This window comes from Odontesthes bonariensis, chromosome 4 (assembly GCF_027942865.1).
Source record: "Odontesthes bonariensis isolate fOdoBon6 chromosome 4, fOdoBon6.hap1, whole genome shotgun sequence".
Lineage (NCBI taxonomy): Eukaryota > Metazoa > Chordata > Actinopteri > Atheriniformes > Atherinopsidae > Odontesthes > Odontesthes bonariensis.
Genome location: NC_134509.1, coordinates 9,607,148 through 9,633,976, shown reverse-complemented (window position 1 = coordinate 9,633,976; position 26,829 = coordinate 9,607,148). Strand labels below are relative to the sequence as shown.

Genomic DNA, 26,829 nt, shown 5'->3' with positions numbered 1-26,829 from the left:
TAAATGTTTATGTCCTGTCATTAGATTTGGGGATACTGTATGTATTTCTTCTGTACATATCATGGTCCTGCACAGAAAATGCCATCTTTCTCATTCATAACTTGATGACTTGCTTTGAGCAACCATGCGGTGTTATCACACCCAGTGTTGTACTAGATCCGATATTTTCTTTTTAATTTCACTGATTACTGTTTATTCGTCGTTTGCTAAACACTATAGCACACAGTCACTATTCCTTGATCTACAATATTTTGTTAAATTAAATTTCAGGAAAAAAACGTACTAGGCGGGGTGACACTCCACCCCCCTTTCTCCACTAATAAGATCAATGCAGGTCCCTCATAATGTACAGCTGTCTAAGTGTGTGTAAATCCTTGTATTCTAACACCAATTATATGTTAATCTTGTCTCTTTTGTATATGTATTGTTTTTGTGCATTGGTGCATCACAAAGGTCCGGTGGATGTAAGTATCCAGGCTAAGTGTGACCCCTGCTTGTCGAATCCCTGCAAGAATGATGGCACGTGCGCCAATGACCCTGTGCACTACTACCGCTGCACGTGCCCCTATGGATTTAAGGTACACAAACCATGGAGACCCAGACAGCTACATACATATATTACACATATATATATCTCACATAATAAAGTTAAGTTTTGTTAAAAGAGCAAGAACTCTTTGGTTTTAAGATATGGCAAATGGATTTTTTACTCAGCCAATGTAATACTTTGCGATTATAAAACATTATAGTTCTTTGAAAGCACTGATTATGGATGTGCTTGTGTTTGCATAAGGGCCAAAACTGTGAGGAACCCATCCATGCCTGCATCAGTAACCCGTGCCAGAATGGTGGAACTTGCCATCTGAAGGAAGGAGAGGGAAGCAACTTCTGGTCAGTCTTTTTTCTTTTTAACAACCAGTTAGTTTCTGTGAAAGTGTTGTGACCTCTTAGGTTATGCTTGAGTCATTAAGTCCTTAAGACCCTATAAACTTAAACCTTTTAACGCAGACTGTAAACTAACAGTCTGGAGGCAGGCAGGTGGCAGAAAGTCCATAAAACCTAAATCCAAAAGACAAAATAAAAACAAAACTTGGCATGAGATGGAGAAATAGATAAGGAACACGATGACGGGCATCTGGAAGGGATCAAAGAAAGGATAACGACTGACACAATGCTGGTGGGGTAATTAGTAAACTAGAACCAGGTGAATGACGAGAGCAGATTACTAAACTAACTGGAATAGACAAGGTAAAAGATTGCAAAATTTAAAAAAGGATATATAGGATAGAAATAAGGTAAATACTAGCCAAACAGAACAGGAGTTAAACAAAAACAGTGAACCCGAAAGAAAAAAAAAGATAAATAAAACAAAGCTACAAGATCTAATAAAAAAAATATTATACCATAACAAGCTGGGGATTTTTGCTTTGAATCTACAGAGCACCACCTACATTCTCAAAAAGGTAAGGTCAGGCAGCCCAGAAGATTGGAAGAACCGGTCCTGAGTCCTGAGCTAATTTGCATGCTGTGTGGGAAAATGATGAAACGATGAGCAAGTGCAAGTCACGAGAGTGCAAAGAGGAGAAGTGTCTTTTGCTCTTGTTGTTAATATCGTAGACCTGACATGTTCTGTTTGACTTTGAAACATTGGATTTTACCCAAAGATGTTAAACCATGACAGAAGCGTGTTCTGTTTATTTGGAGACATCGTAATGTGTCCCAGCTGCCTTGGAAGCAGAAGTAATTACAAGACCCCTTTGATCGTTGAATGCAACCATGTATAATTGAGCTTCCTCTTTCGTTCTGTATTTGGAATATTTATAGTATTTTCTATAGTATTTTTTTTAGTATTTTGGAATTTTTTTAAATTAAAGCCTAAATTACACCAATATCAGATATTACTCTTGTATACTGTCTCAGAGACAGGGCAGGAGCAGTCATTTGTCGATGGGCAAAGATATGGATAGGACTTGATGAGCATATTCTCAGAGCCTCATTCAGCGAATGTGGAAAAATAGTGTAGAATCATATTCAAGTCTTTTTTCATGTTTGTTTTTTAAATGTCTAATTTTGAGGAACACAGATTAGTTTTTAGGGGATTGATAACTGCTCGAGTGACACTTTAACATAAGACACGGCATCTCTGGCCACAAGTGGTAATTACAGTGTATTAAATTGTGCTTGACTCTAAATTGGAGAAGTAAATTACTCTTTTCCCTGGAGATAATACCATCCTACCGAGCCACTTAGAGCAAGAGCATTTGGGTTGTGAAATGAGAATGTAATGTAAAAGGAGCCATTATTACATTTATCATGTGTCATCATAAATGATTTTGAGTGTATTATTTGATTATAAACTAGTTGCAAAAAGTTGCTTTAAAGTGCAGATTTTACAGTGAAATATCAGCTTACAAGTCTCAAATGGTAGAAACCAAATTGACAAAACTTTGTAATATTTCTAGAGGCTCCGGAGAAAGTCTTATATAGTATAAACTGACACCGATTATTTTTTTTTTTTTTACCAAAAAAGCCTTTTTTGCGAACATAAGCCATGTAGTTAAAAAAATGTTGAAAAGTAAGCCATGTCAGGGTGACTCCTTTTACACGATTACATGATTAAGCCTGGTTTAAGCCTGGTTTATAGTCGGTAACGCAAGACGCAACGCAAGACGCAAGCCGCAACGCAAGCCCTTGCGCGGTTGCAAGCCCCCCCTTGCGTGCTTGCGTGTGTCACCTCAATTTTCTAAACTTCACGCAAGACGCAAGCGCAAGCCACTGGCTGTGGTCGAAACCGCCTACTACTTGATCGATCTGACAGTATGCAGAGCGTTTACACACAGTGCACTTCACTCCTGCCCGAGCCGAAATCAGCCGGCCTGAAAAGCTGATTTCCCTTAAGCTATAGGCTAAACTCTGTAAATATATAACTTTAGCAACATTTGAAACATTTTCAGGCGAGAAAGTAGTCATTTAGACCCCCAAGGTGTTGAAAATCTGACAAAATACCGGCTATTTACAAGAAGAAGAAGAAGAAGAAGCATGAATCTATGGAAGAGAGACTTGCCAAAGAGCTCCTGGTGGTGAATTTCCTTTCATCGTAGTAGGCTTGTCATTGAAAAAACCCGCTACTCCACCTACTGTCCTGGCGGTGAATCGCCACGCAGCACACGCAACCGCCGACAAAGCAAAATGAAGTATAAACGTCTCGAGCCATTAACATACGCGCAAGACGCAAGCGCAAGGGCAGTTAAAAGAAGTATAACTCAGCCTTTATTGAGCACACACTAGAAGACATAGCAGGTGATCCCCAGCAAATAACTCCATCAATGATACTCTCACTGGAAATTAATTGACAGGGAAGTAAATGGCTCAAGGGCCGGTTTTCTGTTGCCTCTGTGGATGACAGACCTGCAGTGAGAACTGTCATCTCTTCATTAGGCTGTTTAGTACCAACAGGAGGCGAGCTAATGCCTGTCTGCTGGCTCCAAGCTGACTTTAGCCACCCACACAGACAATTAGAGGAACCCAAGATCACAGCTTGTCCTGTCTCTTCCACTGTCTCTTCTGTCACTGTCTATTGTCAGCCTCTCCCTATGTACTGAATTTCTGTCTCCTGTTTTTCCATCTTTGTTATCTTTCTTTACAGGATACAGGTTGAAATATTAATTGTGAGGAGCTGTCACTGACTATATAATAACATATTAATCCAGCCGAGTGTGTACCGCATAAGAGCCCCTCATTAGACTATAATGAAAATAATATAGCACTCTGAGTGCATTTCGTGTGTGTATGTGGGCACTAATAAAGCTGAGTAGTAGTTACTGAGTTCAGGCACATTCACGTGTGCTTCAAATTCTGTAACAGAATAATGAATAATGGCCCTGTTGGGGGGAAAGTAGATGGGGCGCACACTGCAGTTATTAATTGCGTGCACGGAAAATATTTTCTATATTAAAGCAGGCTTGAAAAACCAATTTGCCAAAATGTTTGTTAACAGAAAATAAATTGCCAGTCACTTTAATGATGGTCTAACATTTGTTTTTCAAGCGGAAGTAACTAATGTGTGAAGTTCTCAGCTTCTCTAATGATGCATTTCTTTCAGGAAGATGATATTCAAGTAAAGACTTGTAGTTTTTGTACTATTGATCAGTTAAAACATGACATATAACAATGCTAAATGGACTTCTGGGAATTATTTATCAGTTATGATGATGGCACAATATTCTATTCTCTGTATGTGTTTTTTTTTGTTGTTGTTTTTTTTTTTTACTCACGAGTGTATCTGTGTATGAATGACTCCAGGTGTGTGTGTCCGGAGGGCTTTGAGGGTGATGCGTGTGAGATCAACATTGACGACTGTGAAGATAATGACTGTGAGAACAACTCCACCTGCGTCGATGGCATCAACAACTACACATGCATGTGTTCACCAGAGTACACAGGTAACACAACGTTAATAAAAGAGGGATGACAACATGTTCTCCACCATTCTGTGTTGCTTTCTCCTGTATTTCTGAGTGACAATGAACATAGAAATCTGGGCCTCCTCAAATGTGATCTTAATTCTTTTCAGCCATCAGTTGTAAAAAAAATGTAACCATTTGAAGTAATATTTAGCCGAACCGTGGATCTGCTTCCACTTAAAGCCATTCAATTTAGTTGCCTAGAAAAGCTTGAGGCAACTTTTATTTCCAGAACTAGTCACTTCCTCTGTACTCTTATTTTTCTCAAAACTGAAACCATTCATAAAAAGATAAGATTTTTTTTCACTATAATAAGGTTAGGCACAAAACCATATCTAATTGTACTAACACTGGTCTGTTGCTGTTTGTTTGTCTGCTTTTGCACTGTGCTAATCATCTCTGACTGCTAACCTTTGTGGCGGTGTTCTCTCTCTGTCTTTGGATGTTTTGCTGTCCCGTGTCTTTTCTCCTGTCTCGCTCTGCTTTCTATCATCTGTCATTTTTTTTTGTGGTTGCAGCTGCTACCAATGAGGTGGAGAGAGGTTAGTCTGTTCTTCTCTCTGTCCCTCCTGTCCCTCTCCTTCTTCTTACTTCCTTATTTCCATTCCTAACTTCCCACATTTCCTGTGCTTTATCCATGCGCCCATAGAAATCTTATATTCAGTACCACAGATTTAACATTTTGTATGTAGTCATGCTCCATGTTAGCAGTGCATGTCTTTGATGCGCAAACAGATGACAGCTGCTAGCTGCGTATATGTGATTACCATCTAAGGTATACTTTCAATTTCAATTTTAAGTTCAAATTAAATTATACTTCTTGGGATATTTTGTTTTTTAAAAGGTCACATATTAAGTCACTAAGTCTCATATTAAGACCCAGATTGACAATTTATTTCTCTGTCTAACTGTATTTCACTCAGTGAGCTTGTGGCACTCAGCCTGAAGCCAATTCAGTCCTCAACAGATTCATCATGATAAACAGTTTATCCTGTTTTTAAAACGGTATTGTTTAAAAAGGTGTTGGACTGTAGTTTTAATCAATCTTTGCTCACATGGGAACAAACATTGCATTTTTTTATTTCAGAGCCTGTTTTGAAAAACAGCAAAGTCCCATGACACAGAGAACAAGTCGCTTCAGGATCAGTTCACTGTTAGTTTGGGCCTTTTTGAATTAAGGAAAAAACATGCTAAGTCACATGTTTATCTTTAAATTACATACCATTTAATTACCCATATTAGGCAGGATAGTAGAAATGTGGTGATCTGCTGGTCTGAAACCGTATATCTGTATAGCGTATACAGTTATGTGAAAAAGAAAGTTAGCCTCAGCTAAACAACAAATATTACATCGTTTCATTATTTATTTAACAAAAACTCAAACCAAAATGCAGAAGCAGTTTGTGACTAAATAAGTACACCCTGTGATGTTATCAGTCTTTCACATCGTTAAAAAACATTGTCTCAGTATGCACAACTCTCTTAAGGTCCCACCACAACATTTCAATCAGGCTGAAGTCCGGACTTTGACTGGACCATTGCAAAAGCGTGATTGTTTTCTTTTTTCAGGCATTATGGTGTAGATTTGGTGCTGTTTGGGTTCATTGTCCTGCTGTATGACCCAGTTTCAGCCTAGCTTTAGCTGTCAGACAGATGGCCTCACATCTGACTCTAGAATACTTTGGTATACAGAGGAGTTCATGGTGGACTCAATGACTGCAAAGTGCCCAGGTCCTGTGGCTGCAGAACAGGCCTAAAACATCAGTGTTTGACAGTTGGTGTAAGGTGTTTGTGTTGGTATGCTGTGTTTGGTTTTCGGTACATTGTGGTCAATAGTCTCCACTTTGTTCTTGTCTGCCCAAAGAACATTGTTCCAGAGGTCTTGTGGTTTGTTCAGATGCAGCTTTACAAACCCAAGCTGTTCTGGGATGTTCTTTTTAGAGAGAAGAGGCTTTCTCCTGCAGCCCTTCCAAACAAGCCATACTCATCTTTTTTTAATTGTGCTGTCATGAACTTTAACATTTAACATGCTAACTGTGGCCTGTAGAGTTCGAGATGTAGCTCTTGATGTTTTTGCCGTTCCTCCTAGTCTCACCTTGGGGTGAACTTGCTGGGACGTCCACTCCTGGGAAGATTGTCAAGTGTCTTGAATGTATTCCACATGAGAATCAATAATCTTTCTCACTGTAGAATGATGTACTCCAAATTGTTTGGAAATGGCCTTATAACCCTACCCAGATGGATGAGCAGCAGCAATTTCTTCTCCAAGATCATTGCTGATGCATTGCTCTGAACCAGCAAACTAACAAAATCTCTGCTTTTAGGTGCTCACACGTTCTGTTGATCAGTTAATCACGTGCATTTGCAGCAACTGGCTTCTACCTACCTTTTTAATGCCTGTGGGCGCAGTAAAGCTTTGTTTTCCATACACTGCTTCTGCATTTTGGCTTTGTTTTTGTTAAATGAATAATGACACAGTGTCTTCTATCATGTGTTATTGTTCATCTGAGCTTGTAGTACTTGTAGGACCAGGTGATTTATTTTTTTTAATCATGTCCTGTAAAGCAAAACCTGAGAAACCTTAGAAAGAAGTTGTGCCGTTTTTTTCACGACTGTATTTGCACAAATAGATGGCAGCTGTTCTGCAACCAATATTTCAAAATCTAGCCGACTGGGAGAAAAAGACATTAACTTCTTGATTAGAAAGTATGTTAGGATTTTCTTGTAGAAATAAGAGTTTACTAAGCAAAAATGACTGCTTCTAGATGTGCAAATCTAGCAAAGTTGTTAGTCGATGCTACAGAAACATAAAGGCACGCACACACGTTCCCATAGATCCCAAAGGGGTTGTGTAATTACTCCCTAAGCGAACTTCTTGCTGTCAGGAGTATTGGTTGATTCCCTGATTCCTCATCAGTGATTCAGTTGGAGTTCAAAGTATCAGGATACACTCTGGAATATCATCAGGAACATGACATTCTCAGCGATGAGATCATTTATCAGACCACTGTGTTGGTTTTGGCCACAAGAGAGTCATCCATCATCGGAGCACACCCATACAACACACACGTGCATTTCTCTGCATTTAATGCAGACGCAGCCAGTGCAATAAGCACACACAGAAGAAGCACACTGAAGAAGTTGGGCGATATCGATGTATTTTATATATTAAATTCTCTTTAGCGTTTATGCTTTTCAAAATGGTGAAAAGTCGCTGATGTCATTTGTGTGTGCATTTCCTAGGAGAGCTATGTGAAGAGAAGCTGGACTTCTGTGCCCCGGAGCTGAACCCATGTCAGCACGACTCAAAGTGCATTTTGACTCCCCAGGGATACAAGTGAGTAGATTATACACACAAACACCACACATACACACACGCAGTTGTAGAGTTCTCTCCCCTGCATTTTAACACTTACACACTGAGATTGATGAGTTTTCCCAGCAGAGATAAGCAGTGTGTGTGTGTGGGTGTGTGTGTGTGCACAGTTACTAAGTTCTAATCATTTCGACATGCCATATTAAAATTTGGATTGTGCGTGTTGTCTTGTATGTGAACCGTCTAGACTGTCTGGGTCAACAGGGATCTGACATGTTTTTCTTTCAGTGTTAAAGAGTTTTCAACACGCAGCGAGAGCTAATCCAACCGCAGGCAGGAACGCAGTGTGTTTAACCAAAGACCAGATGTTATGTTGCAAACAGCAATCTAATAGTCCCCGATCTACAAGCATTTTTGTGTGTGTTTTTGTACACGTTAGGTGTGAGTGCACCCCAGGCTACTTAGGTGAGCACTGTGAGCTGGACTACGATGACTGTGAAGAGAATAAGTGTCAGAACGGAGGTCAGTGCATTGACGCTGTGAATGGTTACACCTGCGTCTGCCCAGAGGGATACAGGTGAGGCCCACATCCCAGCGGGAACTCACACATGCTAATCATTTCATAGGAATAATATTCTCTCAGCCAATAATAACTTCAATGATATTTTGCAATGCATGCAAATCTTGTTGACAATTCAAGCCTCAAAGGGGATAAAAAAAAAGATTTAGTTTTTAATCCAAGGGTTTTCCAACCAAGACTGTCAGCATTTATGTGATCCTTGCCTTTGATATGTTTGTTTTCTGTGTCTGCCAAGAAACGCACTATGCAAAATCTCTATAACCTCTGTTTATTGGGGGAGCTTTCCACTGTATTGAGAGTTACAATTGTGTTGGTCACAAAGATTGGAAGTGTAGCGGGGTGTGAGAATTTTGTGAGAAAATACCAACTCAGATTTATTTTTATATGTTTATAATCAAATCAAGGATTTGATTTCCCAACAGTGTGTTGTGGTTGCCTTCTAACTCTAAAATCGAATGTTCAACTGTTTTTAAAAGAATCAAATGTTCAACTGTTTTTAAAAGAACTCTTGACTGAAGTGATCTGTCCATGTTCAGAAAAATACTCGGCACATACCTTTTCAGGGATGCTTTTGTTACATGATTAATGTTAGATGTTGCGTTGTATTGTTGACTTCTGATGAAAAGTAAATGTGAAATGTGAGTACCCTGATAAGACTGTATTACTAGTTGCAGTAATTATGTTGCTGTTATTATTATTTTTTAAATAATCTGTGCCGTGTACCTGCATTAGTAGGTATGAACACAGATTGTATTCATTACAGCGACTGCATGCGTTTAAGTGTCGTTCATAGAGTTGATGTGCATTAAATTGTGTGTTGCAGCGGGTTATTCTGCGAGTTCTCTCCACCAATGGTCCTTCCTCGCACCAGTCCATGTGACAACCACGAATGCCTCAACGGGGCTCAGTGCGTTGTCGTGGGAACAGACCCCCGCTGCCAGTGTCTCCACGGCTATGAGGGCGAACGCTGCGAGACACTTGTTAGCGTCAACTTTGTCAGCCGCGAGTCATACCTGCAGCTTCCTTCAAGTTCCCTCTCACCACAGACCAACATCAGCCTGCAGGTACAAGCTTAGTTCGTGTCATATATTTTTAATTTAATGCTGTTTCAACCTATATGAGGTCATATGGACAACGTTTTGTAGTTTTAAGCACATTTTGCTGATGAGGCAGTACTTACCTTTAATTCCTGTCAGTAAATCATTAGAGTAAGTGCTCCATTGCTGGGAATAAGGTCGCTGACATGAACGTGTTTTTTCAGATTGCCACAGATGAGGACAGCGGTGTGTTGTTGTATAAGGGGGATAACGATCACATCGCAATGGAACTGTACAGGGGACGTCTCAGGGTCAGCTATGACACCGGATCCTACCCTCCTTCTGCTATATACAGGTGCATGCACATGCAGGCAGACGTGTCCAGCAGCTCATTCACAGATGCCACATTCACATGATGGATGATACAGATGTATAGCCTGAATCTCTCCATCCTCTCTCCCTCAGTGTGGAGACAGTAAATGATGGCAGTTTTCATGCTGTGGAGCTAGTAGCTGCAGACCAGACTCTGTCTCTGTCCATCGATGGCGGGCCACCGAAATCCATCAACTCCATCAGCAAACAGTCCACACTCAACATAGATTCTCCACTTTACCTGGGAGGTGAGGACTTTTCTGATTCTGTGTTAATGTCAGGATAACCAACAAAAACTATTTAATTGATCCAACACGTTTATTTTAGTGTACCAGTGCATTTTTTAGAATATATATCTCAATATATATCACAATATCCCACAGGTGGCCAAAAATAAGTATGTGAAAACATCAATCATGAATTTGATTTGGAAATGACAAAAAATATCACCAACTGTACCTTTAGCAAAAGGTTTCACTAAAGTAGGGCAGTTTATCACATTGAAACTAACTAAAAAAAATTATAGTATATGTAAATAGGGGTATATTTGATTTTCATTTACTAATTGTTCTAATGTTGTTTAGACATATCTATTAAGACATATAGATAATCTAGATTGATAGATAATCTACCTGCTTTGATCTCTAATCCCATCTTTTTTATGCAGGGATGCCAGAGCGGGCCTCAGCTTCTGGGGGTCTTTCAGCCCTGCAGCACAGCTCAGGAGGTCGCAACGGCACCAGCTTTCATGGCTGTCTCCGTAACCTCTACATCAATGGGAAGCTCCAGGACCTTGGAGTTGGGCTGGAACCAGGGTCTCCAGGCTCAGGGACTTCACAGAGCACCAGACAGTGGCTTGGCAATGGGGTAGAGCCAGGCTGCCAGCCATGCCAGAGAGGTGCCTGCGTCCAAGGCGACTGTCACCCAACTGGTCACCGTGGCTTCACTTGTACCTGTCACCCTGGTTGGACGGGGACTTTGTGTGACCAGCAAGTTAGCAACCCTTGTGACGGCAACAAGTGAGTGGGTTTTGTTTTTTTAGCTTTAAAACCATAGTGTTTGCACTTTTAGTATTTTTTTTTGTTTGTTTCTTTTTTTTAAATGACATGGATATGGATATCTGTCCACATTATCAAATTCTGTCCTGTCCCTCCCTCCTCTATCCCACAGGTGTGTTCATGGCACTTGCCTCCCAATAAACTCCTACTCTTACTCCTGCCGCTGCCAGCCCGGCTTTGCTGGTGTTCTCTGTGATGAGCAGGACCATGATACAACTAACCTCTGCAGCCTGTCTCTCTGCAAACATGGCAAATGTAGAGTGTCAGGCCTGGGCAAAGCATACTGTGAGTGTAACAGCGGCTACACTGGAGAGTCTTGTGACAGAGGTGAGCAAAACAAGGACGCTTACCGATGAATATTTACTATGCTTGATGCTTCTATACATAGAGATTGTTATCTGTGCGTAAGGTAAAATGATGTCCAACATTCTTCTAAAAACATGAACTAATACTGTCTAAGCTTTTCAATCTGAAGGATTTCTTTAATAGCCCTTCTTCAAAGCTTCGTCCTCTCTGTGTGTCTCTCAGCAGTGTGTGTGTATCTAACATTCTTTAATGTCTCCGCACTAATGCTTCTAACCCGTCACTTTTTCAACTCAGCATCTCCTGAGCTTCCTATTAATCCCACACAAGGGGCAACTCAGGTGAGACTGCATGATCACATGTATCCTAACCCTGTCTGCTTCTATTCGTCATGATTTTTTAAGTCTCTCATCTTGTTTTCAACTCATGCAACATACTGTATGCTTAAGATGAGCTCGATTATCTCTCTTTTTTTTCTTGTCAAATTTTTTACCGGTCAAATGGCATGTCAGCTAAGTATTTTATTTAATGATAATGAAATCTTATTCTTAAATATTGCAGAAAAAAAGAATTTGCACTTAGTGTACTTCGACTTTTATTTCATTGCAGTAGGAAGCCAAAATGTTTCATGTTTTGTCTCGTTAAGTTCGTTCCATTTGTTATCATACCTACATGTTTGCATTTCAGGCCTGTGACACATTCCAAATAAAAGTTGGGATGTGGGAAATTCACAGGTACAAATTAGGTTTCAAACGGATGATTGTAATCCTGATTTGGTACAATAGCAGCATCAATGAAAGGCTTTGTCTTTGAGGCGCAAAAGATGGTTGGACGATCTCCAGTTTGTCAACAAATGCATGAGAAAAATCGTTCTAATGTGAAAAAACCTCAAAGAAATATTGAGAGGGTTTTGTATTTTTCCACCTCTACTGTCCAGAATGTAATTTAGCCATCGAAGCAATTTCAGTGCATAATGGGCAAGCTTAATCTGGACACTAGAGATCTCTGATACCTCAGACAGTACAGTATCAAGAACTGCCGTTCATCAATAGCTGCTGTGACTGAAGAGGCAAAAACTGTTTGTTCTGTGATGAGGAAGCACAGACAACAATAAGTCTCGTAAGATTTAAGGAATCTATTACAGAATAATAAATCAAAGTAGAATGAACAACCAGCAATAGTCAGCAACAATCATCAAACAGAGACAGAGACCAAGTATCAATATTCGTCCGAATAGGGTTCAGCTTCTTTCAACCACGGGGGTTTCAAGAGTGTGGACAACTCACTGATGCTAAGATCGGCCCTTTTATACAGGGTTTGACCACATACACATATTTGTCCAGACAGTTCAAATTCCAACTTAAGTACTGAGCACGATGGAAAATCAACCATATGACGTTAAGCATTATTTGCTGAAGCAGTTCATGCAGTTCTGTTGTATAACAGTTCAGGGGAATATAGAGTTACAATCACAAATGTCACTTTGCTAAGCCTTTTATTAGCCTTGTCCAGAAACTGTGTCATCTTTTCTGGGCTTCTGGGTTGGACCATCACACAGTGGAAATGTGTATTGTGGTCAGACAAATCATTATTCACAATCTTGAACGTGAGAAAGATGTGTGTTCCACACCAAAGATGAAAAGGACCATCCGGACTGTTATCAGCAACACATCCAAAAGCTAGGCTGTGTGATAGCATGGGGTTATATCAGTGCCCTTGTCAAAGCTCCTTTGCAAGTCTGCGACCGCACCATTAATACATGAAAGTTCACTGAGATATCTGAACACATGGCCCTTTCAAGACGACATGTTTTCCAGGGACCTCCATGCATTTTTCAACAAGGCACAGCAAAACCACATGGCTTAACCGCTGCGCTACCCTCCCCTCGTCAACAAATGTGGCACAAGAATTTTGCTTTATTGTAAAATACATGTGACAATAAAAACTTGAAAGTGAAACTGAGAAAAAAGAGGGTGCTGATACTGTACTGGTCATCCTGCAGACCTGAGCTGTCCCCAACAGAGAATTTTACAGGAAAATGCAGCGACATCCTTTTACTTCACACTTTAAGAAGTGTGAACAGGACAAAATAGTATCTAATATGACTCTTACTGTCTGCAATGAAATAAAAGTCAGTAAGTAAAAAACTTAGTGAGTAAATAAATAAGAATCACTGCGCTCTTGCATTGTCCATACTGTCCCAACTTTTTCCGATTTTGAGGTTGCAATTAACAGACAACCTGTCCTATTAACTCCTACAGTTATGTTGAAATATAAATGTATTTTATTTCCACAACCAGAACTTTAGATTTATTTGCCTAAATCAGGTCCTTTTGAACATCACGTAGTCTTTGTCAAACGTACTTCTCTGGGTTTGATGCCATTAAGTTTCTGAGTATGTCTCCAAACTTTGCAGAACAGGGATTTTGCATGTTCCATTCCCCATGATAGCGCCACTTTAGCCTCTTCTCATTGTTCTATGTTCTCTCTAGAACTCACAGACATGTTGCCTCACAGTTTTGTTGTTGTCACCATAAAGATCAGCTATCATCTCCATTCGCTTTAAGACATGAGTTGTTGAGTGGGCACCCACGATCTGATTGAGTTAAAAGAATATTTTGATAATATAATTTGAATTATATTTTTTTCTTTGAGCAACTTTTTGTCATCAGAAAGCATCATTACATCCTTTCGAACAAGCACCCAAGATTTCTGTGCAAAATTCGTGGAGTTTCCCTCCCACTGTGAACTTGTAACACTCCTGTTTGGTTTGCATTTCTGCAGAGGTGGCCTGCCGAGGGGAACGGGTCCGAGATGTCTACCAGAGACAGCAAGGCTACGCGGCGTGCCAAACCCAGGAGAAGGTCTCCCGTCTAGAGTGTCGAGGCAGCTGCCCGGGGGGATCAGAAGGACAGGGCACCTGCTGCACCCCCCTACGCAGCAAACGTAGGAAATACACCTTCCAGTGCACTGATGGCTCTTCTTTTGTCCAGGAAGTGGAGAAAGTTGTCAAGTGCGGCTGTACAAAGTGTTCTTCGTAAAAAGAGAAAGAATTAAAAGAAAAAAGAGACAACACGATCGGCAGATTTCCGCTTCTCCAGATATGTTCTGTGTTCCTGCCCGCCTTACTTGATCCCAGTCTTCTCTTATTCCTCATGAGGAAACCGTTCAACCCCCTCCCCAGAGTATTTCCCCCACCAACCCCTTTTTTTTAAAAACCCTGAAAAAAAAGACAGAAAAAAAAAACAAAAAACAAGAAAAATACTACTAAAAAAAATAAAGAGATTTGTTTCTTGTCAGTGCTGGACTGATGATTGATGCTTCCTCGGCGGGGATCTTGAATTGTATTGTAAAGTACAAAAACAGACTTATTTTTTATTATGAAGTGGAGAAAAAGACAAAAAAAACCCCACAAAAGCTGACTTTGTCCTTACATCTGCTTCTTTTTGTTGGCCATGATGACTCCAATGGTGTGTCGCACTGTCTCTTCTCCGGAGAACTGACGGGTCACCGACGGCTGACCACTTCCTGTAGACTTCCTGCTTTCTGTCTGTGAGTTGTTTGTTTTAGGAGTAATTTTAACTGGTAGTACCACAGACTCACCACTAGGAGGAGCTGCATTAAAGCATGGGACAGGGCGAGCAGCGATAACCCCCCTACAACACAGAAACCACCACAGTCTCCTTTAGAAGACCTCCTGAACCCTCTGAGACTGTGTGCATGATCCAACACACAGCTGCGCTCAAACGTGTGATATTTTATACAGCTACTGAACAACACACACACACACGCACGCACACACACAAGTACTCTCCCCTGTAGAGTTAAACGTATTACCTGTCAGGTTTAATACACTACTCGCTGTTTATCCACCCCCAGTCATGAATGACAAGTATTTATTGTATCATAAATACCTGTACTTATTCAGTAGATCCCCACATATCAATCTGATTCTTTTAATATATATTAATTTATATTTGTCCTTATTTTTGTATTAAAAAGACATACTCTGTCAAGATAGCTGAACTAACAAAATGGTGTCCTTTATTTTGGTTGATGACAAGTTGTTTTTTGATCACTGAAACTATTGTGCTTGCCAGAGACCTTAGTTACATTTTAATCTGCAAATGTGACGTGAAGACATTGTATATTTTTGTCGCGTTTCCTGAGAGTTTGTACTGTGCCATTACCAGAAGGTCTTTATATTAGAGTATAAATGTATAGATAATTTCCCTACCTATGTATTCCACACACAGATCTTGTGAGTAGCATTCACCTTAGCGGATGCATAGAACTGTTTTTACCTTTTTAACAAATTTAAAGAATACTGTGACTTTTTCTAAATGAAACTACTTTGTTAGCCCCTTGGTCTCCGATGTTAACATGTTGCTGCTAAGTTTTTGTACCGTAGACTTGGATCCTGATCTGTATGTTATATAGAGCTTCCTGCTCCTTACTGTACGGGGGCACCTTGTGTAACAGATAAATATTTTCCCCTCCCACCTCCACACATGTGCATTGTGCTTTATATTCCCTCATCTCCATCCCCAGACTAATGTCAGTTCCCTGACTGATGTTTGTTTATTAAACACAATATTTACCTCACACTTTTCACCTTTGTTTTGTTGTTGCTTTCAGAGGTCTAAGTTAGAAAAGATCCCGATGACACACCAAAGAGAATGATCCGAAAAGTTTGGAAGTGCAATGGTTTGTGGATTCATTTTGAAGCAACAGAACGATGCATAAAAGTGAGAATTCATCAGGATTGTGTCACATTCATCCTTACCCTTGACTTTACCTCTTCTCATCTCTTGTCTATGCCTTGTAAAACATTTAGTTTTCTGGGACATATACAGCATACAAAGCATATGAAGCTTTACACATGTATATGTTTTCAACTCCCTATATTTAATTAATATATAAACATATATCTGCATAGAAAGATGCATCGCATGTAGGCAAGGAATAAAAGTTTGGAATTGGAGGCTTTCTGGCTTCTGTTTTTAGTTTGCTTGTAGTCCAAGATGTATCAACCAATCATGTTGGGTTTTGTTTGCATGCGTGTAAGCAATCGTCTGGAGAGCAAAAGATGAGGAACACATTGGCTGAAATACAATCTAGAAATCATTACCAACTGACAACGATTCAGCTTTTTATCAGCCTTGAAATATATTTTGTATCTGTATTCGTGTGTGTGTTAACAACAAACAGAAAAAGAGATCTTGTCTCATATAGCTGTTACACATTGTATCCATATCTGTTTCTACACAGTAATATTGATCACTGCTGGACTACAGCCAAGGGTTCAAGGATTTCCTACATTAAACAAGTGTTTTTTAGAGGTAACAAATCCTATAAATAGACCAAAGCCTACAGGTTGTGCTAATACAGGCCCTAAGGCCCTGTTTTGGAAGTTTTCATTATTTTACACTAATTTCATTAATTACACTTCCACAGTGTAATTAAAATGCAGCAATCAAGAAATGATTCAAATGAAGATTTTCAGCTTTGATTCAAGGGGTGATACTTGGTTTCATGGGTAGGTGCGGCCTGTTTTTTGGTTATTTCAGGACTAGTTAAGCAGATGAAAAAAAAATGATGATGTTGATTCAGTGCTGGCTTGTTCATGAAGGTAAATGAGGCCATTGTTTGGCAGAAAAAGCAGAACAGTCAGGTCAGCAGAAACTTTAGGAAAGCTCTAATCTGATACAAAGGCAAGGACTGTATTAGCCAGCTCAGCAACACCAAAAGCTCTTGAAGACCAGAAAAGAACAACTTGACATCAAAATGTCTTTGCATCATCGAGCCAAATCCGTAAGACTCCTGAAGGGAGAGGCATGGTCAGAGTCTATGAGAGACGTCTTCACACCACTGGTAACACGCAAGATAAGAAAGAACCGACTTGACTTTGCAAGAAAATATCTAAAAACAAATCCTGCACAGGTGCACATGAAATGTATATTACCCAACATTTGAAAACAACCGCTAAAAGATCAACTACCGAGCCAGTCTGTTATGATTTTGTTTATTTTTTTCCCCCAACATTATAAGCATGAATACATTTAAAGAGAGATCATTTGCTCTGTGTGGTCAAAGATAAACACTTTCTGGTATTCTACTGTTTCAATTCAAATGTGTGTTATATTTTTTTAAGTACAGAAGGGATGGAAGGTCACAGAGACTGATTTTCCCCTTGAGATTGTTCTTTGTATCTCAAGGTGTCTCCCTCTTTCTCTTGCTTTGGCTTCTGTACTGTCTGAAACTAAAGAAACCACACCACAAGCTGTACTTGTAGCAATAATTACATCACTCTTCTATCCTGGTAGGATGCAAGCACTTTCCCTAGAAAATCTTGTTGTTACATTTAAATGAAAAAATTTCCCTCCACTGGTCATAAATGTACCTCTGTAGGAAGCTAGAAATAGCTTTCATCTCACAGACAGAAATCATATTCAGGACTTTCCTTAAATTTTCTATACCCACTTCATTTTGTTCAGAGTGGAGGGGAGCTGGAGTCTATTCCAGTTCAAGTGAGAGGCGAGGTACACCCTGAAGAGGTCACCAGTACATCACAAGGCTAAGGGCTGTTTTATACCTTCATGTAGGTATCAGTCTGAGGCGCTCTCAGCCTCCACATTTTGCCGGCCCAGACAGACAAATGTGCTGTCCTCCAAAAAGTTCAACACATTGGATTTGTTGATGATGCCACTCATTGATTGGATGCTGATGGGTCGAAAGTTAGCTTGAGCCTGTTAGAGCCTGGAGAGGCCGACAGCAACCAATTTCACAACAAAGAGCACAAAGTGTTCAAAACTGTAAATAGCAAAGAGTCACAGGTGAAAAACTCAAATAACATGCACTGGACAATCCTCATGATCTTAACACTGTTTGTTTCACTCCACAAAAAAAACATATCCTTGTCCACTTTTGTCTTTTCCACAGCAGAGCACAGCTAAAGGGCCAGCAGAGGATACCAGAAATAACCAGAAAAGGATATTTTGATGCACTACCTCATTACGGGGCCTGTTTTAAGATTTTTTGATAGTTTTATATTCTAAAAAGAGCTCAGAATAAGCTAATTAGAGTATAGTAAAATTATTTCTTTATCATTTCTTTATACTTTATATCTTAAGGACCATTTCTGCACCTAACAGGGTACATTTCCGTGCATTGTTGAAATATTTGGAATGAAACACAATATTTCTCTGTTCTCTGTGCTTATTTATCATTTCTGTAGATTTTCGTCACCATCAAGACTTAATAAAGCACAAAAGATAAATGTTAGATAATCAAGGCTCACATTATTTGCTTCCTCTGAGAGTTTGGTTTAATTTCCATGACAATCTGTTTTTGGAAATGTATTTCAAACATTGTAAGCAACTAAAATAAACTTCCTTTCAAAAAATACGAACAAAAGATACAAAACATTTGGGTAAAATGTCAAATCTGGGTATCTTGGGTAAATATAATGTTCAAGGCCAAGTCCGAATAAGAGCCTATGTGCCCAAAGCAGCTTCCACATGTAATGTTCCTTGTGGAGGCACTTACTTGCGACGTCTTCACACCACTGGTAACACGCAAGATAAGAAAGACCCGACTTGACTTTGCAAGAAAATATCTAAAAGCAAATCCTGCACAGGTGCACATGAAATGTATATTACCCAACATTTGAAAACAACCGCTAAAAGATCAACTACCGAGCCAGTCTGTTTTGATTTTGTTTATTTTTTTCCCCCAACATTATAAGCATGAATACATTTAAAGAGTTTCCTTTAACTAGGTGACCGCTACATAAACTTAACTTTATTCCACCCAATATGTGGTCACAGATGAGAGAGATGAAGGCACACAAGAGCACATAAGTCAAATAGAAGACTTTAGCTGAGTGTCCAGAAAGACTGAAATGAACACAGAGACACAGAAGGGTTGACTGTGATCAGCCTCAAACACATAAAAGGAGTTACTGTTTATATATTTTCCAACAAAAGTGTCTCCACGGGTTAGGGGTTAAGATGGGGTTAAGTTACCTCTTTGTGTCCAGAGACACAGTCTAATGAATTAGCCCAACAGTTTAATCAGATACAGAGTACTGGAATACCATCTTCTGGTGTGCTGCTTGAACACAATTGACTATTCTACTGCTAAATAATCCTCTCAACGGTAGAACATTAAGACAGCAGATTCAATCATCTCTTTGGAGGCGCTCGCCCCATGCCCCCAGTCAAACCCTGGGAAGTCTCCACACTGTAAATGGCTTTCAGGGAAAAATCCTCCTCCTCCTATGCAATACTGCACACATACATAGAAAAAGTGTTTACCATTTGATGCACTGACTCACTTACAGCATTGTGTGCAAAGATTGGTTCACACTCACATGTTCAGTGTTGCATCCAGTTGGTTTGACCCCAGAGCAGATAGCCATGGCTGCTTGTTCGTTGTTTATTGCTCTGAATGTGATGAATCCTGGCTCAAACTCCGCTTTCATTCGAACAGAAGAAGATACACACTAAGTTCTGATTTTCATTTATAAATCATGGTCTGTGAAAATAATGTAGACTTTTATGTTCATCCACATATAATGGTGAAAGAACTATTCATTATCTTCATTTTGATCTTTTTGAGCTTCTTACTTCTTATAATCGGTCCATAAAATGTTTTGGTGGACTCTTTGTTTCCATGGTCATACACAATGGGAACAGATGGCCCTCTTTGGGAGCATGAGCCGATGTTGTATCTCACTGGAAATTGCTGGAAAAATGTGGCTTGATATGAATGCTTGTATGAGTAGATTTGCAGGTTTGTTTAATGATTTTGTAGGTCACCAACAACTGATAGAATTGTGATCCACAAAAATCTCATTTCATTTCGATATTTCCATGATAAGGAGGTCAAATCAACAGTGAAACAAATAAAGGAGAAAAGGAGAACAAAAACAGATTTCATCAAACCTACACAAATGAATAAATGAACTAAAGTAGCAGCAAGGGCACAGTATTTATGTGCTGATGTGAATATGACACTTTCACCTTCAGTCATGTCTGCAATGTCTGCATGTTTTCTAGTGTAGTTGGGACTTTTGATCTTATTGAAGTCCCAATTTCCCAATATGTGCATGAATAAGTTACCTTGAAGAGATTAAAAAGGTTGCCCCTGTACAGACTAAGAAAGCCGTTATTGGTATGGTAGCGGAGGATGGCTCCCAGTTTCCAGTGCTCCAGCGGAAAGTTGTTGGGAACATGCCACACAGCCATGTTCTCCGCTATAATATCATAGTAGCCTGGATTCTGTGAAAGAGCACACAAGGACTTTTATCAACTAATAAGAGAACAATTAATTGACAAGTAAAGCTCTCCTCACAGTCTATAAACAACAACTTTTCAAGGGGAACTTTTCAAAGATTGTAAACAAGCATACGGGTAGAGTTTAGGATTTTTTATTTTCATTTACTTTCTCACATTTACTGACCACAGTAAATGCCGTTGTTTTCCGCCTAACTAGAGACCCATTAGTCTCAAATGGGGATGTATATATGTCATTGTTGGGATTTAAAGGCAATCTGCAGCGTACAGAAAACTAGAAATCTAGATAATGCTATAAAAATGTTGTCGGTCCAATGTACCTTAAAATCATCAGAAGTGGCACTCTCTGCTACTCCAAAAGTATTTCTGTTGGACCAGTTCCCATCTCCATCTGGAAAATGACCATAGTTACCCTGCTGACTGGACCAGCGATCGCCCACTGTGCACTTTCCCCGAATGGCGTTCTCATGGACACTGGCCACCAGTGTCCAGCCACCTCCAGCAGTGGTCATGTCGCAGAAAGTCTGATATCGCATGCCATTGGCTGTGGTCAGGTAGTACAACCCATCTGGAAACATCATAGTAAATTATGAAAGGAGAAATTCCACACCTTTATGTTTATCTCCTGGTCACTGGCTTGAGCTTCATGCCAAAGATGTTTTCAAAATGTACAGTTGAGGAGTCTGAAAATGCATATCGAAACATTTCTGCGAGGTCAAGCCTGATGCTCACCTTCCTGTTCACCGTATATGTTCTGGATCTCTTTACAGCTCTTGGCTACATATCTGGATCTGTCACTCAGTTTCTGCAAATTTTCAAAGTTTGTCCTGGTACCTTTTGGGTGGGCGAGAGAAAGTTAGCAGTGAAGTACAACCCAAGCTGCAAAAAAAAGAGGTACGCTGTGAAAAATGTTGATTAAAACGATATTTTGTTCATAAGACGACATAGAAAACATTACAAATGATGAAAGTGAAACATTTTACTGTTTCATGATCAATGTTAGTTCATCTTAAATTTGATGGCAGCAACACATCTCAAAAAAGTTGGGATGGGGCAACATGAGGCTGGACAAGTAACTGAAACAACTGGAGTTGAATATGTTACAACTAATTAGGTGAAATGGCAACAAGTATAAAAATGATTGGATATAAAAAGTGCACCCTAGTATGTATGATGTATAATCAGCATTTTACCTGTTTGTAGAGAAGCAGGAGCGAGGGATTCGAGCTCCTCAGAGGTCACCAAAACCCCCACAAACAAGAAAAGATGGAGTAACATGTCTGTGGAACAAAATGACTCAAATTTAATGTAATAAGCATAATAGATCTGATCACTACACCGTATTATATCTTCCAGAAACAAATCAATTTCAACATGACATATCCACCAAAGGGGAAAAATAACAAATAGACATGAATAAGTACAATTCTTTTCAGTGTTAAAAGTCTTTTCGTCGAGTTTAACATGACGTTTCAAGACAAAAACAGTTATTTGGAAATAATATAAACTCTGGAAAGTTTAGCAACATAGTCATCTCTCCCAGTTTTTCAAAAGAAAAGAGCTAGAAACAGCTCAAACAGTACAATAACTCCTAATTATAACCTTTTCAAATGTCAAGTGTGATATCCAAGTGTAAAATTTTTTTTAAAGAATTTCTATTTCTTATTTCCTACCTTATGATCGCTGTAAGGTCTGAAAGATGCGTGATGGTCAATGCTTCTTCACTGCTCTACTTTACAGCTAATATTTGTCCACAATGATGCAATTTTGTACTTTGAGCCTTTAAATTTCCTTTTTATTTGCTTCATTTATATTGCATCAGCTCCTGAAACACCTCTAATACAAGGAAAATGCTTACCAGACAGAATGATAAACTGTCCAAGGTCTTCTGTTATCAAGGTTGGACTCATTTGATTTTGAACCATAATAAACTCACTCTACTGGCTTACTACCTCTAAAAACTAACTGACTTGTGATTACTCCAACTAACCTTGGAGTTGGGCTGGAACCAGGGTCTCCAGGCTCAGGGACTTCACAGAGCACCAGACAGTGGCTTGGCAATGGGGTAGAGCCAGGCTGCCAGCCATGCCAGAGAGGTGCCTGCGTCCAAGGCGACTGTCACCCAACTGGTCACCGTGGCTTCACTTGTACCTGTCACCCTGGTTGGACGGGGACTTTGTGTGACCAGCAAGTTAGCAACCCTTGTGACGGCAACAAGTGAGTGGGTTTTGGTTTTTTAGCTTTAAAACCATAGTGTTTGCACTTTTAGTGTTTTTTTTTGTTTGTTTGTTTTTTTTAAATGACATGGATATGGATATCTGTCCACATTATCAAATTCTGTCCTGTCCCTCCCTCCTCCATCCCACAGGTGTGTTCATGGCACTTGCCTCCCAATAAACTCCTACTCTTACTCCTGCCGCTGCCAGCCCGGCTTTGCTGGTGTTCTCTGTGATGAGCAGGACCATGATACAACTAACCTCTGCAGCCTGTCTCTCTGCAAACATGGCAAATGTAGAGTGTCAGGCCTGGGCAAAGCATACTGCGAGTGTAACAGCGGCTACACTGGAGAGTCTTGTGACAGAGGTGAGCAAAACAAGGACGCTTACCGATGAATATTTACTATGCTTGATGCTTCTATGCATAGAGATTGTTATCTGTGCGTAAGGTAAAATGATGTCCAACATTCTTCTAAAAACATGAACTAATACTGTCTAAGCTTTTCAATCTGAAGGATTTCTTTAATAGCCCTTCTTCAAAGCTTTTTCCTCTCTCTGTGTCTCTCAGCAGTGTGTGTGTATCTAACATTCTTTAATGTCTCCGCACTAATGCTTCTAACCCGTCACTTTTTCAACTCAGCATCTCCTGAGCTTCCTATTAATCCCACACAAGGGGCAACTCAGGTGAGACTGCATGATCACATGTATCCTAACCCTGTCTGCTTCTATTCGTCATGATTTTTTAAGTCTCTCATCTTGTTTTCAACTCATGCAACATACTGTATGCTTAAGATGAGCTCGATTATCTCTCTATTTTTTCTTGTCAAATTGTTTACCGGTCAAATGGCAGGTCAGCTAAGTATTTTATTTAATGATAATGAAATCTTATTCTTAAATATTGCAGAATTTGCATGCCCTGATTTTTTTCTTAGCCAGAGGAGGAAGAAGCAAATGTGATAAATAAAGCTTTAGCATCTATGGACACAACTTGTTACATATTTAATTCATAGATAAGGAAAAAAAGTCAAAAGTGCCAAAGGAAAATGAGTTGGGGACAGTATGGAAAAGGAAAAAGAAAAAAGAATTTGCACTTAGTGTACTTCGACTTTTATTTCATTGCAGTAGGAAGCCAAAATGTTTCATGTTTTGTCTCGTTAAGTTCGTTCCATTTGTTATCATACCTACATGTTTGCATTTCAGGCCTGTGACACATTCCAAATAAAAGTTGGGATGTGGGAAATTCACAGGTACAAATTAGGTTTCAAACGGATGATTGTAATCCTGATTTGGTACAATAGCAGCATCCATGAAAGGCTTTGTCTTTGAGGCGCAAAAGATGGTTGGACGATCTCCAATTTGTCAACAAATGCATGAGAAAAATCGCTCTAATGTGAAAAAACCTCAAAGAAATATTGAGAGGGTTTTGTATTTTTCCACCTCTACTGTCCAGAATGTAATTTAGCCATCGAAGCAATTTCAGTGCATAATGGGCAAGCTTAATCTGGACACTAGAGATCTCTGATACCTCAGACAGTACAGTATCAAGAACTGCCGTTCATCAATAGCTGCTGTGACTGAAGAGGCAAAAACTGTTTGTTCTGTGATGAGGAAGCACAGACAACAATAAGTCTCCTAAGATTTAAGGAATCTATTACAGAATAATAAATCAAAGTAGAATGAACAACCAGGAATAGTCAGCAACAATCATCAAACAGAGACAGAGACCAAGTATCAATATTCGGCTGAATAGGGTTCAGCTTCTTTCAACCACGGGGGTTTCAAGAGTGTGGACAACTCACTGATGCTAAGATCGGCCCTTATATACAGGGTTTGACCACATACACATATTTGTCCAGACAGTTCAAATTCCAACTTAAGTACTGAGCACGATGGAAAATCAACTATATGACGTTAAGCATTATTTGCTGAAGCTGTTCATGCAGTTCTGTTGTATAACAGTATAACTAATTTCCTATCACAGTAACCACATTGGCAAAGAATTACAGCAGGATATCTTTGTTAAGTTTTACAGTATAGAGTTACAATCACAAATGTCACTTTGCTAAGCCTTTTATTAGCCTTGTCCAGAAACTGTGTCATCTTTTCTGGGCTTCTGGGATGGACCATCACACAGTGGAAATGTGTATTGTGGTCAGACAAATCATTATTCACAATCTTGAACGTGAGAAAGATGTGTGTTCCACACCAAAGATGAAAAGGACCATCCGGACTGTTATCAGCAACACATCAAAAAGCTAGGCTGTGTGATAGTATGGGGTTATATCAGTGCCCTTGTCAAAGCTCCTTTGCAAGTCTGCGACCGCACCATTAATACATAAAAGTTCACTGAGATATCTGAACACATGGCCCTTTCAAGACGACATGTTTTCCAGGGACCTCCATGCATTTTTCAACAAGGCACAGCAAAACCACATGGCTTAACCGCTGCGCTACCCTCCCCTCGTCAACAAATGTGGCACAAGAATTTTGCTTTATTGTAAAATACATGTGACAATAAAAACTTGAAAGTGAAACTGAGAAAAAAGAGGGTGCTGATACTGTACTGGTCATCCTGCAGGCCTGAGCTGTCCCCAACAGAGAATTTTACAGGAAAATGCAGCGACATCCTTTTACTTCACACTTTAAGAAGTGTGAACAGGACAAAATAGTATCTAATATGACTCTTACTGTCTGCAATGAAATAAAAGTCAGTAAGTAAAAAACTTAGTGAGTAAATAAATAAGAATCACTGCGCTCTTGCATCGTCCATACTGTCCCAACTTTTTCCGATTTTGAGGTTGCAATTAACAGACAACCTGTCCTATTAACTCCTACAGTTATGTTGAAATATAAATGTATTTTATTTCTACAACCAGAACTTTAGATTTATTTGCCTAAATCAGGTCCTTTTGAACATCACGTAGTCTTTGTCAAACGTACTTCTCTGGGTTTGATGCCATTAAGTTTCTGAGTATGTCTCCAAACTTTGCAGAACAGGGATTTTGCATGTTCCATTCCCCATGATAGCGCCACTTTAGCCTCTTCTCATTGTTCTATGTTCTCTCTAGAACTCACAGACATGTTGCCTCACAGTTTTGTTGTTGTCACCATAAAGATCAGCTATCATCTCCATTCGCTTTAAGACATGAGTTGTTGAGTGGGCATCCACGATCTGATTGAGTTAAAAGAATATTTTGATAATATATTTTGAATTATATTTTTTTCTTTGAGCAACTTTTTGTCACCAGAAAGCATCATTACATCCTTTCGAACAAGCACCCAAGATTTCTGTGCAAAATTCGTGGAGTTTCCCTCCCACTGTGAACTTGTAACACTCCTGTTTGGTTTGCATTTCTGCAGAGGTGGCCTGCCGAGGGGAACGGGTCCGAGATGTCTACCAGAGACAGCAAGGCTACGCGGCGTGCCAAACCCAGGAGAAGGTCTCCCGTCTAGAGTGTCGAGGCAGCTGCCCGGGGGGATCAGAAGGACAGGGTACCTGCTGCACCCCCCTACGCAGCAAACGTAGGAAATACACCTTCCAGTGCACTGATGGCTCTTCTTTTGTCCAGGAAGTGGAGAAAGTTGTCAAGTGCGGCTGTACAAAGTGTTCTTCGTAAAAAGAGAAAGAATTAAAAGAAAAAAGAGACAACACGATCGGCAGATTTCCGCTTCTCCAGATATGTTCTGTGTTCCTGCCCGCCTTACTTGATCCCAGTCTTCTCTTATTCCTCATGAGGAAACCGTTCAACCCCCTCCCCAGAGTATTTCCCCCACCAACCCCTTTTTTTTAAAAACCCTGAAAAAAAGACAGAAAAAAAACCCAAAAAACAAGAAAAATACTACTAAAAGAAATAAAGAGATTTGTTTCTTGTCAGTGCTGGACTGATGATTGATGCTTCCTCGGCGGGGATCTTGAATTGTATTGTAAAGTACAAAAACAGACTTATTTTTTATTATGAAGTGGAGAAAAAGACAAAAAAAAAACCACAAAAGCTGACTTTGTCCTTACATCTGCTTCTTTTTGTTGGCCATGATGACTCCAATGGTGTGTCGCACTGTCTCTTCTCCGGAGAACTGACGGGTCACCGACGGCTGACCACTTCCTGTAGACTTCCTGCTTTCTGTCTGTGAGTTGTTTGTTTTAGGAGTAATTTTAACTGGTAGTACCACAGACTCACCACTAGG

The 26,829-nt window shown here is 39.8% G+C and overlaps 3 protein-coding genes across 6 annotated transcripts in view; 2 read left to right on the top strand and 1 right to left on the bottom strand.

Annotated features, from left to right (window-relative positions):
* Positions 1 to 15,933, top strand: part of LOC142378410 (slit homolog 2 protein-like) — a 102,813-nt gene extending 86,880 nt beyond the window's left edge. For all 4 annotated transcript variants that reach the window (XM_075462872.1, XM_075462874.1, XM_075462873.1 and 1 more), the window contains 11 exons: positions 454 to 578; positions 794 to 891; positions 4,303 to 4,442; positions 7,707 to 7,800; positions 8,219 to 8,356; positions 9,183 to 9,423; positions 9,621 to 9,751; positions 9,862 to 10,016; positions 10,436 to 10,787; positions 10,939 to 11,153; positions 13,914 to 15,933. In XM_075462872.1, coding sequence (XP_075318987.1) covers positions 454 to 578; positions 794 to 891; positions 4,303 to 4,442; positions 7,707 to 7,800; positions 8,219 to 8,356; positions 9,183 to 9,423; positions 9,621 to 9,751; positions 9,862 to 10,016; positions 10,436 to 10,787; positions 10,939 to 11,153; positions 13,914 to 14,170 — 1,946 coding nt within the window. In that variant the 3' untranslated portion in view covers positions 14,171 to 15,933. The remainder of the gene's footprint in view (positions 1 to 453; positions 579 to 793; positions 892 to 4,302; positions 4,443 to 7,706; positions 7,801 to 8,218; positions 8,357 to 9,182; positions 9,424 to 9,620; positions 9,752 to 9,861; positions 10,017 to 10,435; positions 10,788 to 10,938; positions 11,154 to 13,913) is intronic.
* Positions 15,934 to 19,283: 3,350 nt separating this feature from the next.
* On the bottom strand, positions 19,284 to 21,706 carry LOC142378120 (intelectin-like). Its single transcript, XM_075462350.1, has 7 exons — positions 21,622 to 21,706; positions 21,161 to 21,262; positions 20,749 to 20,996; positions 20,255 to 20,413; positions 19,760 to 19,877; positions 19,504 to 19,607; positions 19,284 to 19,418 (listed from the first exon to the last, which is right to left on the bottom strand). Exons 1-7 carry the CDS (start codon positions 21,704 to 21,706, stop codon positions 19,284 to 19,286), a joined length of 951 nt encoding a protein of 316 aa, XP_075318465.1.
* Positions 21,707 to 22,278: 572 nt separating this feature from the next.
* LOC142378119 (uncharacterized) lies at positions 22,279 to 26,438 on the top strand. Its single transcript, XM_075462349.1, has 5 exons — positions 22,279 to 22,327; positions 22,426 to 22,645; positions 22,797 to 23,011; positions 23,285 to 23,328; positions 26,005 to 26,438. Exons 1-5 carry the CDS (start codon positions 22,279 to 22,281, stop codon positions 26,095 to 26,097), a joined length of 621 nt encoding a protein of 206 aa, XP_075318464.1. The 3' UTR covers positions 26,098 to 26,438.
* The last annotated feature ends 391 nt before the right edge of the window (positions 26,439 to 26,829 follow it).

Bases quoted from the DNA above. Each gene is read 5' to 3' on its own strand.
- LOC142378120 (XM_075462350.1), bottom strand. From the start codon at position 21,706: ATGTTACTCCATCTTTTCTTGTTTGTGGGGGTTTTGGTGACCTCTGAG. The intron at 20,414-20,748 runs GTACATTGGACC...GCTCTTTCACAG, and splicing joins CCACTTCTGATGATTTTAAG to AATCCAGGCTACTATGATAT. The intron at 19,419-19,503 runs GTGAGTGTGAAC...GTATGTGTGCAG, and splicing joins CTGGATGCAACACTGAACAT to TATTGCATAGGAGGAGGAGG.
- LOC142378119 (XM_075462349.1), top strand. From the start codon at position 22,279: ATGCTTACCAGACAGAATGATAAACTGTCCAAGGTCTTCTGTTATCAA. The intron at 23,012-23,284 runs GTGAGCAAAACA...TTTTCAACTCAG, and splicing joins TGGAGAGTCTTGTGACAGAG to CATCTCCTGAGCTTCCTATT. The intron at 23,329-26,004 runs GTGAGACTGCAT...GCATTTCTGCAG, and splicing joins CCACACAAGGGGCAACTCAG to AGGTGGCCTGCCGAGGGGAA.